The sequence below is a fragment of the Neofelis nebulosa genome, chromosome 4, assembly GCF_028018385.1.
Source record: "Neofelis nebulosa isolate mNeoNeb1 chromosome 4, mNeoNeb1.pri, whole genome shotgun sequence".
NCBI classification, from domain to species: Eukaryota; Metazoa; Chordata; class Mammalia; order Carnivora; family Felidae; genus Neofelis; species Neofelis nebulosa.
Window position 1 is genome coordinate 164301845 of NC_080785.1, and position 16554 is coordinate 164318398.

Consider the following 16554-nt stretch of genomic DNA (forward strand, 5'->3'; position numbering starts at 1 on the left):
CTGAAAGGAGTCCTTCAGGCTGAAATGAACACTAGCTAGCAACTCGAAGCCACATGGAAAATAGCACCGGAAAGACAACTACGTAAGTAAATATAAAAGCCGGTGTTCTTGTACTTTTAGTTTGTAACTCTTTTTCCCTCCTGTGTGATTTCAGAAACAAGAGCCTAAAGCAAGAATTGCAAAGGTATGATAATGGGAATGGAATATATCAAGATGTAATTGTGACAGTAACACTATAAAGGGGAAGAGAAGCAGCTGTACGGGAGCAGAGTTTTGTATCCTCTTGAAGCCAAGCTGGTATTAATTCAAACTGGATTGTCACAAGTTGAAGATATTAATTGTAATCTTAGGTAAATAGTAAGAAAATAACTGAATATAGGCAGAACAGGAAATGTGGGAGTCAAAATGGTACACTGTAAAAAAAATCAATGAAATGCAAAAGAAAGTAGTAGTGAAAAAATTAAGGAAAAAAATAGGTGTAAGACATACCTTTGTTTTTTTAAGAGCTTATTTATTTATTTTGAGAGAGACTGTGACAGCATGAGGGGGGAGGGGCAGAGAGGGAGACAGAATCCCAAGCAGACTCCCTGCTACCAGAGCAGAGCCCGGCGTGGGGCTCGGACTCACAAACCTTGAGATCACGACCTGAGCCGAAATCAAGAGTCAGATGCTTAACCGTCGGACCCACCCAGGGGCCCCTATTTTATTATTTCTTTTAAAGGTATGTCTTACACTGGGGCACCTGGGTGGCTCCGTCGGTTAAGCACCTGACTCTTGATTTCGGCTCAGGTCACGATCTCATGGTTTATCAGCTCAAGCCCCACGTCCAGCTCAGTGCTGACTGTGCAGAGCCTTCCTAGGATCCTCTCTCTCCCCATCTCTTTCTGCCCCTCCCCTGCTTGCACGTGAACTCTCTCTGAAACAAATAAGGTTAAAAAAGAAAGCAAATAATAAAATGGCAGGAGTTAGTTCTTTCTTATCAGTAATTACCTTAAAGATAAGTAGATTAAACCCTCCAAAGAAAAGGCAGACAGAGGAGAAAAGAGACTGACCCAGCTATATACTTTCTACAAGAGCATCAGACACAAAGATCCAAAGACACAAATAGGTGGAAATGAAAGAGTGGGGAAAAGAAATTCCATGTAAATCGTAATTAAAAGAGAGCTGGCGTATTTATAGTACTATCAGACAAAATAGACTTTATGTCAAAAATTGTTATGAGAAACGAAGAAGGACGTTACTTGCTGATAAAAGGGTCAGTTTATTAAGAAGATACAATAATTATAAACACATACGTACCAGGGCACCTGGCTGGCTCAGTGGGTGGAGCACGCGACTCTTGATCTCAGGGTTGTGGGTTCAAGCCCCATGTTGGGTGAAGAGAGTACTTAAAAATTTTTTTTTTAAATGTTTAAAAATAAAAATAAACATATATGTACCAAACTATAGAGCCCCAGAAAACATGAATCAAACATGGGCAGCATGAAGGGAGAAATAGACCCTTTTACGATAATAGCTGGTGACTTCAGTACTCCATTTTCAATATTGGTTGTAAGCAGACCTAACAGATGTATTTGGAACATTCCAGCAAACAACCGCAGAACACACATTCTTTTCAAATGCATGCAATACATTCTCCAATATAGGCCCTATGTCAGGCCACAAAACAAGTCTCAATGAATCTTAAAAGATTGAAATCAGGGGCACCTGGGTGGCTCAGTCGGTTAAGTGTCTGACTTTGACTCAGGTCATGATCTCACGGTTTGTGAGTTCGAGCCCCGCGTCGGGCTCTGTGCTGAACAGCTCAGAGCCCGGAGCCTGCTTTGGATTCTGTGTCTCCCTCTCTCTCTGCCCCTCCCCGCCTCATGCTCTGTCTCTCTCTCAAAAATAAATAAAAACATTTAAAAATTTTTTTAAAGGTTGAAATCATGCAAATTATCTTCTCTGACCACAGTGGAATGAAGCTAGAAATCAGTGACACAAGGAAACCTGGAAAATTCTCAGCTACGTGGAATTTAAACAACACTTTTTCTTTTTAATTCCTTTTAGCCTACAGCGTTCTCTTAGTTTCAGGTATACGATATAGTGACCCAACAATTCTTTTAAAATTTTTTTTTTTCAACGTTTTTTATTTATTTTTGGGACAGAGAGAGACAGAGCATGAACGGGGGAGGGGCAGAGAGAGAGGGAGACACAGAATCGGAAACAGGCTCCAGGCTCCGAGCTGTCAGCACAGAGCCCGATGCGGGGCTCGAACTCACGGATCGCGAGATCGTGACCTGGCTGAGGTCGGCCACTTAACCGACTGCGCCACCCAGGCGCCCCATTGACCCAACAATTCTATACGTTATTCAGTGCTCATCAGGATAAATGTATTCGTAATACCCTTCACCTGTTTCACCCACCCCCACCTCCCCTCTGGTAACCACCAGTTTGTTCTGTGTAGTTAAGAGTATATTTCTGGGTTTGTCTCTTTTTTTCTTTGTTCATTTATTTTGTTTCTTAAATGCCACATGTGAGTGAAATCATATGGTATTTGTCTTTCTTTGACTTATTTTGCTTAGCATTATACTCTCTAGCTCCATCCATGTCATTGCAAATGAAAAGATTTCACTCTTCTTAATGGCTGAGTGATCGTCCATTGTATATACATACGCCACTTCTTTTTTTTTTATGTATCTTTTAACATTCATTTACGTTTGAGAGAAAGAAACAGAGTGCGAGCAGGGGAGGGGCAGAGAGAGAGAGAGAGAGAGAGAGAGAGGGAGACACAGAATCCGAAGCAGGCTCCAGGCTCTGAGCAGTCAGCACAGAGCCCAAGGCGGGGCTTGAACCCGTGAACTGCAAGATCATGACCTGAGCCAAAGTCAGATGCTTAACCAACTGAGCCACCCAGGGGTCCCTACACCACTTCTTTATCCATTCATCCATCAGTGGACATTTGAGCTCTTTCCATAATTTGGCTATTGTAAATAGTGCTGCGATACACATTGGATTGGTGTTTTCCTATTCTTTGGGTAAATACCCAGCAGTGGAATTACTGAATCATATGCTAATTCCATTTTTAATTTTTTGAGGAACCTCTATACCGTTTTCCACAGCGGCCGCACCCGTTTGCATTCTCACCAACAGTGCACGAGGGTTCCCCTTTCTCCACATCCTCACCAACACCTGTTGTTTCTTGTGTTGTTGATTTTAGCAGTTCTGACAGGTATGAGGTGATATGTCATCGTAGTTTTGATTTGCATTTCCCTCATGATCAGTGACGTTGGGCATCTTTCCGTGGATCTGTTGGCCATCTGTATGCCTTAAACCACACACTGTTGAACACCAATGAGTCAAAGAAGAAATCACAAGGGAAATTAAAACATACTTTCAGATGAATGGAAATGAAAACACAACAAAACAGTCCTCGGGGGCGCCTGGGTGGCTCAGTCGTTCTAGCGTCGGACTTCGGCTCAGGTCATGATCTCGCGGTCCGTGAGTTTGAGCCCCGCGTTGGGCTCTGTGCTGACAGCTCAGAGCCTGGAACCTGCTTCGCATTCTGTGTCTCATTCTCTCTCTGCCCCTCCCCAACTTGTGCTCTGTCTCTCAAAAATAAATAAATGTAAAAAAAAAAATCAACAAAACAGTGCTCAGGGAAGTGTATAGATATAAGTGCCTACATTAAAAAAGAAGACAGGGGGGCGCCTGGGTGGCTCAGTCGGTTGGGCGGCCGACTTCGGCTCAGGTCATGATCTTGCGGTCCGTGAGTTCGAGCCCTGCGTCAGGCTCTGGGCTGACGGCTCAGAGCCTGGAGCCTGCTTCCGATTCTGTGTCTCCCTCTCTCTCTGACCCTCCCCCGTTCATGCTCTGTCTCTCTGTCTCAAAAATAAATAAACGTTAAAAAAAAAAAAATTTTTTTTTAATTAAAAAAAAATAATAAAAAAATAAAAATAAAATAAAATAAAAAAGAAGACAGGTCTTAAATCAAAACTTCACTGTATACCTTAAGGAACTAGACAAAGGAGAGTAAGCTTAAGCCCAAAGCTAGGAAATAATAAAGATTATAGTGGAGATAAGTGGAATAGAGAATATAAAACAACAGAGAAAATCAACAAAACCAACAGTTAGTTTTATGACAAAATTGACAAACTACCTAGGGTAAGGAAAAAAGGAAATAACGAAAATCGGAAATGAGGGACATCTGGGTGAGTCAGTTGGTTAAGCGTCCGACTCTTGATTGCGGCTCAGGGCATGACCTCACAGTTCGTGAGTTCGAGCCCTGCATCGAGCTCTACACTGGCAGTACAGAGCCTTCTTGGAATCCTCTCTCTCCCTGTCTGTCCTTCCCCTCATGCTCTCTCTCAAAATAAATAAACAGACATTTTAAAAAATTAAATAAAATCAGAAATGGAAGTGAGGACAAAACTCTGGATCTCACAGAAGTAAAAGTTTGTAAGACAATTCTATGCATAACCAAATGCCAACAAATTAGATAGCCTGAGTGCAACAAACAAAGTCATAGAAACAAACACCAAAACTGACTCAAGAAGAAATAGAAAATTTGACCAGTTCTATGTGCTACCCTAGGGACTCCCCCCAATGCAGTAGCTTTTCAAACTCTTTTCAGAGGCCCAAGGGTCGCCACCCATCTGGGGTAAATGGGGTGGGGTGGGTCACTATATTGTGTACCTGAAACTAAGAGAACGCTGTATGCTAAAGGGAATTTTTTTTAAAAAGTGTTTAAATTCCACGTAGCACTCTATATAATAGCAATGAGCCATTGACAAGGAAATGGAAAGATTCCATTTACAATCGCATCAAAAAGAATAAAATACTTGAGAATAAGTTACACTAAGGGAGCACAAGACTTATGGCTGAGAACTGCAAAATATGCTTAAAGAATTAAAACCTAGGTAATTGGAAAGACCTCTCCCCGTCCATGGAAGACGTAGCACTGTCTACAGATTCAGTGCAATCCCTATCAGAACACCAATGAACACTTTTCAGAAATGGGAGAACAGACCCTAAAATTCGTATGGAATTGCAGGGGACGCTGAACAGCCAGTCAAAAGGGAGCCAAGGGCCATCTTGATGGGAACGGGACCAGCCCCTTTCCTCCTGCCACCCAGGCAGGACTCCGTCAGAACCCCAGAACCCACAGCTCCCTCTGGCTGCTGTCCTCCCTCCCAGCAGACCCAGCCTGGCGCTGCCCCTCACTTGGCCCCGAGTCCTGATGTCTCCACCTCACCCGATGGTGAGTCTGGGGGTTGCTGGGTCAAATGCTGTGCAGAACCCCTCACCCACCAAGAGAAAACAGATGAAAATAAGTAGGGCTGTGTGGTTCAATCAGGGGTTTGGGGGGATTTTTTCTTTGTGGGGAGGTTTTTCAACATTTTTTATTTATTTTTGGGACAGAGAGAGACAGAGCATGAATGGGGGAGGGGCAGAGAGAGAGGGAGACACAGAATCTGAAACAGGCTCCAGGCTCCGAGCCGTCAGCCCAGAGCCTGACGCGGGGCTCGAACTCACGGACCGCGAGATCGTGACCTGGCTGAAGTCGGACGCTCAACCGACTGCGCCACCCAGGCGCCCCTGTGGGGAGGTTTTTGATTGCTGATTCAATCTCCTTGCTAGCCCTTTTCAGATTTTCTATTCTTGAGTCAGATTGGGTAGTTTGTTTCTAGCAATTGGCTCATTTCATTTGTATCGTCTAATTAGTTGGTGTGTAACTGTTCATAATGTTCTCTTCTAATTCTTTTTAAAAACTTCTGTAAGGCTAGTAGTTGTGTCCCCCATTTTCTTTTTTTAATATCTATCTATCTATAATTTATTTATTTTTACCTAATCTTTACGTTCCACACGGGACTTGAACTCGCAACCCCAAGGTTAAGAGTCACGTGCTCTACCAACCGAGCCAGCCAGGCACCCCTCCCCCATTTTCATTTCTGATTTTAGTTGGTTTTTTCTCTTCTCCGGGTCCCTGTATTGTGTCATCTCAGCATTCATCAGATGCTATTGTAAAGTCATTGTGAGAAAAATAAAACTAAAACATCTCCATGGCAGTAGGGACTAAGTCTGTCTTGTCAGTGTGTTATAACTACTAAACTTGACACCTAGTAGATCTTGGTAAACATTTCCTGTATTTCTTTCTGTTTAGAGCATGGAAAGGGTCTTCCTCCAGCCCTCATGGGAAGGCAAGCGTTAATCTTTTTTTTTTTTTTTAATTTTTTAAAATGTTTATTTATTTTTTAAAAAGAGGGAGACAGAGCGGCTGAGAGAGGGAGACACAGAATCCAAAGCAGGCTCCAGGCTCTGAGCTGTCAGCACAGAACCCGATGGCCAGGCTTGAACCCACGAACGCGAGATCGTGACCGGACCCGAGCTGAAGTCGGACGCTCAACCGAGCCACCCAGACGCCTCGACAAGGTGTTAGTCTTGAGGCTAGTCTTTCCCGAACCCATGTCGCCACACTACGTCTTCCACATGACCTTGGCAAAGCTCAGATACAGGGCTGACCACAGTCCTCCCCTGGCTAAATCCCTCAGCAGCTCCCCAGTGCCTTTTCGAGGAAGGTCACCCTTCTTGGCTCGGTACACGAGGCCACGAATAGACTGTCTCCGCCTGCCCCAGCCAGCCTACACTTGGCAGGTCCCTCTGGCGTCCTGCTCTGTCTGACCTCTAACACCTGCTTGCCCTTCAGGTCTGCATTCTCTCTGGAGCCCTGGTGGGGTGCCCTGTGCATCCTCACAGCCTGTGTGTGGACGTTCCTCTAGAATGCAGACCGTGCATCCTGTGAAAGTCCCCCCGGCGGTGAGCGTCACATGGGCACGGTACATCTATTATCTGCCCTCTGTCTCCAGCTCTCTGCACGTCACTTGGCATTTGCTTTAAAATGTAGGTTTTATGCCTATTCAGGGGTGGTGAGGCCACTAGACCAGGAGACGATTGTCATGAAAAAGATACTTTGCTACTCACAGATGTCAAGAGGAGGGGGCACGCGATCCTCACAGGGCCACAGGGGGAAGCACCGTGCGGTGCTTGGCCAGGAGGCAGAGGGAGTGAGGGGAAAACGTGGGTGAGAGCCTGTAGTCTGGTGTCCGCGGGAGGGAATGGGTGAGGCAGCCCGTGCGGCTCAGGACTGGCTACTTTGCATAATTTCCGCAGGCTCCGGGGTACAGGGCTTGTCTCTTAGTGGTCTGACACCTGGCTCTGGGGTGATCAGGGCCGGGGACAGTGGCTCTGAGTCTGAGAGCCCCATAAAGGAGAGGGTCTGGGTGCGGGCTCCGGACTGACCGCTTCGCCTATGGAAGGTGCACTCACGAGTCATTTGCTCTCTCTAGGATCTGCCAGCCCCGGGAGGGGTACTCAGTCCTTCCGTGATCAGGTAGGCGCCAGCTGTCAAGACGTCCTAACACACACAAGACATGCTTGGAGCACAGAGGATTTTCAGGGCAGTGAGGTACTCTGTATGATGCCATAATGATGGGTACAGGTCATCAAGCATTTGCTCAAACCCATAAAATGTCCAACACCAGGAGTGGACCCGAACGTAAACTATGGACTTTGGATGACAATGCTGTCAGCACAGGCCTGTCGATGGTAACAAATGCACCCTTTGGTGCGGGATGTTGATAACCACGGAATATCCATTTGGGGCAAATATCCATTTGGGGCAAAGGGTATATGGGAGATCTCTGTACCTTCCCCCCAGTTTTGCTGGGAAAATTAAACTGCCCAGAAAAAAAAGTCTTAATAAACATAAAGAATCAGGACAAAATTATGGCCTGACGGTTATCTGTGGCTAGAACCGCACTGCTCCCCAAGGTAGCCGCTAGCCACCACGTGTGGCTATTTGGCATCTGAAATGTGCTACGAGTGTGCAATCAAGATTTACTATGCCAAAAAAAAGAAAAAAGAGGGAATGTCTCACAAATCATCCTTATTTGATTGCCTGTGGGAATGATAATATTTTTATAGATATGGTTAAAGAAAATACAGTACTAAAGTTTAAAAAAAATTTTTTTTAACATTTATTTATTTTTGAGACAGAGGGAGACAGAGCATGAGAGGGAGAGGGGCAGAGAGAGAGGGAGACACAGAATCTGAAACAGGCTCCGGGCTCTGAGCTGTCGGCACAGAGCCGGATGCGGGGCTCAAACTCACAAACTGCGAGATCATGACCCGAGCCAAAGTCGGACGCTTAACCGACTGAGCCACCCAGGCGCCCCTAAAAAAGTTTTTTAATACAGCACCCTAACAGCTCATGTAGAATGAAGGGGTGAGACCTGAGCGTGGAATCTGGCCCCGCTGATTTGGGCAGACCACTTAACCTCTCTGGGCCTCAGTTGGTTGTGTTTTTCCTGGAAAATGGGGATAACTATTGATCCTATAGGGCTGTTGTCATCTCGGGCCACCCTCTTTGAAGAAGCCCAGCCTGTCCCCAGTGTCATCCTTCCTAATCTCAAAGTAGTATCCGGCTTCACTATTTGCTGCTTGTGTTTTCTGCTCTACCCTGAGACCATCTGCCTCCTTCACTATTTTTCCCTGGCACCCAGGCCAGGGCCTGGCATACAGTAGGTACTTACTAAGTGCTTGCTGAATGAGCATGATGACAAGTGGCCCCCGACAGATGTTCAGTGAGGACCAGTGACATCACTGGCATCTTTCATGGCTGGGACACATCTGCTTACTCACTGCCATCACCCGGGGGCCCCAGCAAATGGCTGGTTTGTAAGGGGCACCCAGAAAACCTGCGTGGGAGGGGTGAATGGAGTTCAGCCGCTTCGAAGAGGGACTCCCAAGAGGGCCCTGTGGGACCCTCCCCTCAGAGCCCACCGCCCTTCCTCCTCGCTGACACCCCTGCCCCAACCCAGCCTGGCAGGACCAGCAATAGGCCACCTTCCTAGCTGGGGCATTCCAGCTGGCATCCAGCTGGCACCTGTCCCCCACATGTCCGGTTAAGAGCCGGGGAAGCACCAGGACAGAGGCCGAGGCTCCATACAACCAGTGCCAATGGCCCAAGAATGTGTGGTGGGCCTGGTCCCTGCCCAGATGGTCGCCGCGGCGACCCTAGGGAACACAGAGACCCCTGGTCAGCCTGGGGAGGCAAGCCCCACCAAGCCAGCCTTCCAGGAGGCGGCAGGGCCAACCACGTCAGGAACACAGTGACAGGGGTCACAGAGACCATAGATGAAGTCCCTGAAAGGCATGTTGGAAAAACCCCTTTTCCTCCCTTCCCCCAGTCGCGTGGTAACCACTGTGCATCTGGGCCAGAGCAAGAGGCAGCTAGGCACAACGGGGGCCCAGGCCCCGCAGACGGGCCGGTACGTGCCTCGTAGGTGCGTCAACACGAGGTGCGTGAGGGAGGGCCCCCAGCTGCTGTTCCAGGGGCTGCCTGAGCGGGGGCCTGGAGGCACCAGACGGCCAGGAGAGCGGTGGGCAACACAGGGAGAGGGGGGACCTGATGTGCAACAGCAACTGCAGGAGGGCCCCCGCTTCAGTTGGTGGCACCTCCCCAGTGCCCCTGTCCCCTTCCGATGACTCTTAGAGCCTCCCTGACCCTCTGTCGAGAAGGCCAAAGTTGAACACCTGGGAGGGCTTCTCCAGCACAGAAATGATAGCGAGCCGACCCGCGGAGGAACTGACCCCAAGGGAGCGGTTGGCATCTCCCCTCACAGAGCCCAGACCCCCCACCCCTTCTGCAGGGGACCCTCTGAGTGCACTCCCTAGCGGTGGCCTCCCCAGGGGGCCTCCAAGAGCTGAGCCTGAGGAAGGCTTTTTGCCTGCCCTTCCGACCTGCAGGCCCTGGGATGGGGTCAGTCCCTCACCTTGGCTCAGCTTCAGGCCGGAGACCACCCCGAACGGCCCCCATCGTCAGGGCTGGTGGCCAGGAGGCAGGAGGAGGCCTCTGTCCCCCAGCTGCGCTCGTGCTACAGGGGCGCCTCCAGCAGCTGTAGGAACAGAAGAGGCTTCCCCTTTCCCAGTTCGGCCCTGACCGTGTGGATGCGGCCCTCACACTCAGCAGCTGCGGGCTTCAGAACTCCGGGTTTTCACCGGGGTCTGAGCACGCCGCCCCCCTCCCTGACACCTGCACCGGGTCCATGATCACGCAAATCCCTGCCTGCCCTGCGCCCAGGTTCCTCGGACACCCGCCCCCGGTGAAGGCTGCGGGTGGGACAAACCCCGAGGGGCGGGGAGGGGAAGTGGGCTCGCTTGCGGGGACCTCAGGCGAGTCTGGGTCACGCCACGTCTTGGCGGCTTCGGGCGACGGGACAGGCAGGTGCAGTGGGCCTGAGCAGACAGGCTGGCCGGGCCCACCACGCCGCGTCCCCACGCCCCCAGCCACGCGGAGCCGCGTCTCGTCCCGCCTGCACCCCGCCCCACACCCAGAGCAAGAGGTCGAGGAACCGGAGTCGCGAGCGGGCCCTGGGGGCTGCCACAGCCACCTCCGCGGACCGCTAGGCGCTCGGCGTGGCCGCGCTGAGTCTCAGCTCCCGGAGCGGGGCGGGGCTTGTAAGCCACGCCCCCTAGTGTAAGCCACGCCTCCAAACCCTCGGGATTCCGCCCCTGGGGGCCTGCGAAGGGTCCCCGCCAGGGGCTCCTAGTGGGGCGGGGAGATGAGAAGGGTACGGGTGTGGTAAATACCTGGAGTGTTCTATAGCTAAGGATGCGAGCAATAAAAAGTTAACAGTTCAAGCCAATCAGCTGTGAGGTCTCTGCAAAGCCCCGTTGCCCCTGCAACCGCCCACTCCCACCCGTGAAGCCCCTGACCAGGCGAGCCACGCTGACCCAGGGAAAGAAAAATATGCCTTCTAGGTGGGTTTTGCTTTGCTTCCCGCCGGCGCGCGGCTACCTAGGGCTCCAGGCATTTCTTCCAAAACCAGAGCATTTCTTTGTTGTGGTGGATGTTAATAACATTTTTCTCAAGGTAACAGTCGAGAAAATTCACATACCTTACACTGCACCCCATCGGAAGTGTAAGGTTCCGGGGACGCTTGGCTGGCTCAGTCAGTGGAGCGCGCGACTCGATCACGGGGTTGCGGATTCAAGCCCTACGCTGGGCGCAGAGATTGCCTAAAAATAAAATCTTAAAAACAACAACAAAAAAGTGCAAGTTTCCCTGCGTTCACAATATTCGCCAAGTTGCGCATTCCCCGCCCCCCATTCTCCCTTCCCAGCCCATGGCAACTACTGATTTTACTTTCTGTTTCAATGGATTTGCCTGTTGGCAAAACCAGGGCATTTCTAGTAAACTGTAAGGCCCCCCATTGTGGGGAAGGAGAGAAAAGTGGGGTGAAGTCAGGGCCCCACCAGACAGGTGGCTTGGGAGCAGGGAGCAAGGCAGCCTGAGGCCCCTGTGCAGGAAGGCTGTGTCTGCCCGGTGTGTGGCGGAAGAGGGAATGCTGGGAGGACAAAGGGCCCTTCGGGGAGAAAACAGGGGAGAACTGGATGGGGGAAGGAAGTGAAAGAGGGGGGGTGGTCCTAGGGCAGCCAGCCTTCAAGTGGCCTGGGCAGGCTGGGTCTGTCCATCTGTGTGGTTCTGCCTCCCACCACCAAGGGAGCCAACCCTTGTCCGTCTCACATCCAAGTAGTTGAGAAAGTCAGTGTTTCCTGCCAGCCCTCTGATGTAGGTCCTCTTGTCCCCAGGTGCCTACAATGCCCTGCAGGTGTATCTTGACTTTGGAGAAAGCAGCTAGAAAGATAAACCGGGGAGAAGACTGGAGGCCCGGCAGAGGAGGAGGTGGAAGGAGGGAGGGTGGCGGAGGGCAGGTGGCCTCAGGGTGGGGCCCCATCTATAAAATGCACAGCCTGCTGGCCTGGCAGGCAGAAAAGCTTGGAATCACCCCAGCAGGCACCAGCCCCTGGGATCCCTCGGACTTTGGTGAGTCCTTCCCCCAGTCTTGGCTGGGACCAGCCCGACCAGCCGCCAGGCCCCCCAGCCCGACGTGTCCCTGGGCCGCCTGCCTCCCTTGCAGAGGGCCCTGGGGCCTGGCTGGAGATGGGAGTGTTCCCAGGGTCCGCTGCCGTCCGTTTGGGGTCCTCATCACCCCCACCTCTCCCATTATTCCTGCAGACACCTGGGGAGCAGGACCAGCCGGTGCACAATGAACTTGTGGCTACTGCTGTGCCTGGTGGTGGCGGCCAGCTTTGTGGGCATCTGGTGTCCTACTGTCCACGCTCAAGGTAACATCGTGGGCCGTACCTACCCAGCCTCCTGGAGCCCTCCTCTCCCCATCCATCCTCCCTGCCCTCCCTCCCCCATTTGCTCCTCCTCTCCTCCAGAAGCTCCCCAAACCCCACCCGTTATGTCTCCACCACTGAATTCTGATGCACAACTCCCGCCCCAGTCATGCAGAAACCTCCATGCAGTGACCCGCCCCAGTCATGCAGAAACTCCTGGCATGTGTTTGAGGCTCCCTGCGGGTGCAGGCCCCCCAGTCCCTCCTTCCAGAGCCCCTGTGATGCCTCCTCCGCCGTCTGTGACCCAAGGCCTCCCTGCCAGGACTCCAGTCAGCCCAGACACTGTGGGGGAGCAGAGTATGGCTCCCAGTGGTGGCATGGCCAGTTACTGCCGGGGACACGCTGCAGTGACATGACCCTGCAGAGCCCTGGAGACCAATGGGAGTGGGTCCCCCGTCCCAGCTCCACCCGCCTTGGGCTACCTGTGTTGCTACTCAGTCTTTATGAGCCTCGGTTTCCTCATCTGCAAAGTTGGGCCTCTGGATTCCTGCTGCACAGATAGGACATGAGACTCCAATGGGCTGGTAACTTGCAAAACTCTTGGCCCGGTGCCCGGCAACAACAATGACAACCATACTGTTATTCACGGGGAGTCCCTTCCCACTTCTCCCTGCATCGGGCACCTGAGGATTTGGTGACCAAAGGCCAGTTCTGGGCATACAGTGTCCCCCAGGAGTCCCGCCACTGTTTCCTGCATCCCCATGGGCCCCGGGGGCAGCAGCTGAGCCCCAGCAGCTGGCTGAGCAGGGTCCCCGGCTTGGTCCAAACCCCAGAGCACCATCCCTACCCCCCACCCTGCCTGCCCCGCCTGCCCTCACTTGGTCTGAGAGGCCCTAGTCCTCTGCTTCCAGCAGACCTTAGCCTTTGCCCAAGATGGGGCTGGGCTTCATTCCCATTGTCATGCTATCAGAGGCCCATTCCAGAAGCCAGGCCCAGCCCAGGGCCCTTTGATCCTAGGGGCAGAGTGGCCCCCTGCCTGCCTGGTACCACAGCCCAGGGTCCATCTGACACCACTGCCCCTCGCCCTCTGGGGCCAAGGTTTGGAGATGCAGGGCAGGCTCAAGCCGCCCGCTTCTCCCATCCTTCCCACTGCACTTTGCCAGACCTTGGGTGTGGCTCCTGGAGGTGTGTGTGTGTGTGGGGGGGGGGGGGGGGGTGTCAGCAGACAGATGGGTCCCGGAGGGCCTTGAAGGCCGGTGCACTGTCTGTCACATCACCTCCACCCACCCACCCTCCCAGGCCCTGCTGGCACCCTCCTCCAAGACACCACCCCCAGGTCTCTGCCCTTCCCCCTCCCGGCACAGATCGACCTCTGGGTGTCCCACCAGGCTGGGGGATCCCCGTGACAGCCCTGGGTCCAATTCCCCTCTGTGTTTGTCTACACGTCTGGCACCTTAGTAGGAACCCAAAATGCTTTTGTCAGGCAACGAGTAGACAAACAGAGACCTCCTGGTTTCTGGTCTGGTGACCGAGTGGTCACTCTGACGGGGACAGAAAGGAGGAGGCCCTGGAGACAGCCCTAGGTGGGGAACGGCCAGCCCGGAGCAGGAGCGGGGACATCAGGAGCAGCCGGCCAGCCCATTCATTTTCGAAGGGCCTGGGCTGGGAGCCGCGTCCCCTGGCCCCTCCTCGGGGCGTCTGCGCTCCTCTGCCCCAGAGCCCTCGTGGAAGTCCTCATTCACTCTGATCCCTCATTCGTTTTGTGGTCCTGGGCCCGTCCCAGCCCGGGACCGTGGACCCCCTCCAACTCGTGCCAGCGGTCCCCTTATCAGGGGACCAAAGGTGAGCCGGGTGCCTTCCTTATCATCTGGGCTGTCTCTTGGCCTCCGCGGGCCTCGGGAGGGTTGCGGCAGGTGTGTGTGTGGGCGCGTGTGCGTCGCTGCCCACGCGCATGCGCACAGAGATGTGAGCCCGCGGGTCGCGGCCGCAGGTGTCTCGGAGGACTGTTGCCTAGCCTACCACCGGCTCGAGAGCCTGGACTTTCTGAAGCGCGCCCTGGGGTACCAGCGCCAGGAGGTGAGCGGCAGCTGCAACCTGCCGGCTGTGATGTGAGTGGGGCTGTGGGGCCTGGGAGGCGGGGCGGGGGGCGGGGCCCAGACGCGACTTTGCCCCCGGCTCACACCCCAACCTGGGCACCCTCTCCCCCGCCAGATTCTTCTTGCGGAAACACAGGATGGTGTGTGGCAACCCCCGGGACAAGAGGGTGAAGTACTGGACAGAATTCCTGGATGCGCGGAAGGCAAAGCATCACAGAAGCCGCCTGAGAACCCCGTCCGGGGTTAGCTGGCCCCCCAGAAGCAACAAGACGAAAACTGCCCTCCGGACGACAGCTCATCCAGGTGAGGACTCTGATCATGTGACCATCCCTCCGGGGCCCCCCCGTCACCACTGCTAAGGGATGAGGGCTCTCTAGAGCAGCACAGGCTGGGGGAGGGGACTCAACTCCGGGACCGAGGGGGCTGACTCTGTGGTCAGTCCTGCCGGTTGACACTCGGGTGGCTGTTCATTACCCTAACCCGGCTGCGGGGGGTTCGGCAAGTGCTGAGACGAAGTGTCAGGTGTGCGGGGTCCCCAGCTCCTACTCCAGTCCCCATCACCTGCTGACCTCTCCAATCCCCCCCCCCCCCACCCTGCAGATCCATGAGCCCGAACACCTCCAGGATTAGCCAACACGAAGGTGGGCCGGACCTCTCCCCGCCACGACTGTCCCCTGAGGCTCCAGGTGCCCCAGCCTGTCATTCAGGCCAGACCTCAGTGCCCGGGCCTGAGCCCAGGGCTCTTGGCTCTGTCCCGTCGCTCCTGCCACATCCTGCTCCTCAGGCAGCTGGAAGGAAAGAGCTGACCTTGCTTCAGGCCCCTTGCCTACTCCAGGAACCAGAGTCAGCCGTAAGCAGCGGGTCTTCTGGTGGATCATCTGGATTTGTCACCCACCGCAGCCTCTTGCCACCCACCCTGGGCCACGCCTGCCTGTGTCCCTTTGGGTCCTTGCAAAGCTCCAGACCGTCCCGGGACGCTCCTCCCAGACTATGCTTTTCTATGATTTTTAAATAAACGTTATTTAAAACATCCCCGGGGTGGGATGTCATTCCTGTCTCTGTCACATTTCATTATGGGGTGTGAGTTGCTGTCCCAGCCTGTGTTGAATCCCACGTGAATGCCACCCCAGGATCTGTGCTGAGCCCTCAAGCTGACGGCTCCGGGGGTGGGGGGCATGCTGGCTGCAGGCGAGGGTGTGAGTCCAGCTGGTGACCTTGAGCAAACCGCGCACTCTCTTGGCATCTCTTTCCTGGCCTGTAAAATGGGGGTCGCTGCATTTGTTCTGCCCACACCCTTGGGCTGTAGCGAGCCTGGCTAATGCACGGAGGAGCCCTCTGCAAGCTCTGACAGGGGTCCAGAAACACTCGATAAGTCAAGTGGCCCGGAACCCAGCCAAGAATAGAGCCCCGGAGCCAGGCACTAGACTCGAGCCATCCAGCTGTCCCATCCTCGGGCAGCCTCAGTTTCCACCACGAGAGAGAACATTCCAGATGAAAACCCAGCGCTTCATCTCTAGAGGACAAGAGGCGGTTTGGGGCCAGGGGTCACACCGAGGCCCCGCTAGGCTATGCAGGCGACTCAGGCCAGTTCTACAAACCCTCTAAGCCTTCGTTCCTCCCGCTGTAAAATGGGTGACATCACGGCCTGCCTTGCACCTCCGGGGTTGGGAGTTCCAGCCCCGCAGCAGGTGCAGAGATGACAATAAACAACCGACACACTACCGTCTGCACACACACACACACACACACACACACACCGACCGCGTACCGACGGCCCCCTGGCATCCAGCGAGGCCATCAGATTAGGTATAGGTGCGGCTCACCCTGGGACCAGGCAGGATGCGAGCGGGGCAGGGTGACCTGCTACCTGCAACCTGGAGTGACCTTGGCCAAGCGGCCTGCCATCCGTAAGCCTGTTTTCCAATCTGTAAAACGGGGCCGAACACAACAGCTTCTATTCCACGGAGTTGCAAGGACAACCAAGCGGGTCAGTAACGGTCCTTAGAACGGTGCCGGGTACGCGGTACGTGGTCAGGGAGCGTGAGCTGCTGGAATCGGCCCCGGTGAAGCCACCCGGGCCCGCGGTGGTTGCCACCGACAGCCTGGCTTTGTGCCACTCACAGGTCTGAGGTTCGCAGAACCCGCTTGCAGCCTGGGTGCCGTGTCCCCCACCCCCAGCTGGAAGGCGGCCTTCGCCTGCGTCTCGGCTGCACGCTTTCCCCTCAGAGCCCCGGGTCGAAGCCCATCCTTCCAAAGCTCTGGGGCCTCCCGCTCCCTGACCTGTGAGCCCAGC

General features: G+C 53.7%; 1 protein-coding gene and 1 long non-coding RNA gene across 2 annotated transcripts; one reads left to right on the top strand and one right to left on the bottom strand.

Moving 5' to 3' along the window:
* Window positions 1–2958: 2958 nt before the first annotated feature.
* LOC131510707 (uncharacterized) lies at window positions 2959–11649 on the bottom strand. The gene is made up of 3 exons (XR_009261144.1): window positions 11567–11649; window positions 10938–11071; window positions 2959–3320 (listed from the first exon to the last, which is right to left on the bottom strand). It is a non-coding gene; the product is annotated as an uncharacterized LOC131510707 (long non-coding RNA).
* An 86-nt stretch (window positions 11650–11735) lies between these two features.
* On the top strand, window positions 11736–15291 carry CCL25 (C-C motif chemokine ligand 25). Its single transcript, XM_058728183.1, has 5 exons — window positions 11736–11866; window positions 12059–12168; window positions 14156–14273; window positions 14377–14564; window positions 14862–15291. Exons 2-5 carry the CDS (start codon window positions 12090–12092, stop codon window positions 14867–14869), a joined length of 393 nt encoding a protein of 130 aa, XP_058584166.1. The 5' UTR covers window positions 11736–11866; window positions 12059–12089; the 3' UTR covers window positions 14870–15291.
* The last annotated feature ends 1263 nt before the right edge of the window (window positions 15292–16554 follow it).

Excerpts from the sequence above, each read along its gene's own strand:
- CCL25 (XM_058728183.1), top strand. The coding sequence starts at position 12,090 with ATGAACTTGTGGCTACTGCTGTGCCTGGTGGTGGCGGCCAGCTTTGTG. Across the intron at positions 12,169-14,155 it reads TCCTACTGTCCACGCTCAAG|GTGTCTCGGAGGACTGTTGC; the intron begins GTAACATCGTGG and ends TCGCGGCCGCAG. Across the intron at positions 14,274-14,376 it reads TGCAACCTGCCGGCTGTGAT|ATTCTTCTTGCGGAAACACA; the intron begins GTGAGTGGGGCT and ends CTCCCCCGCCAG.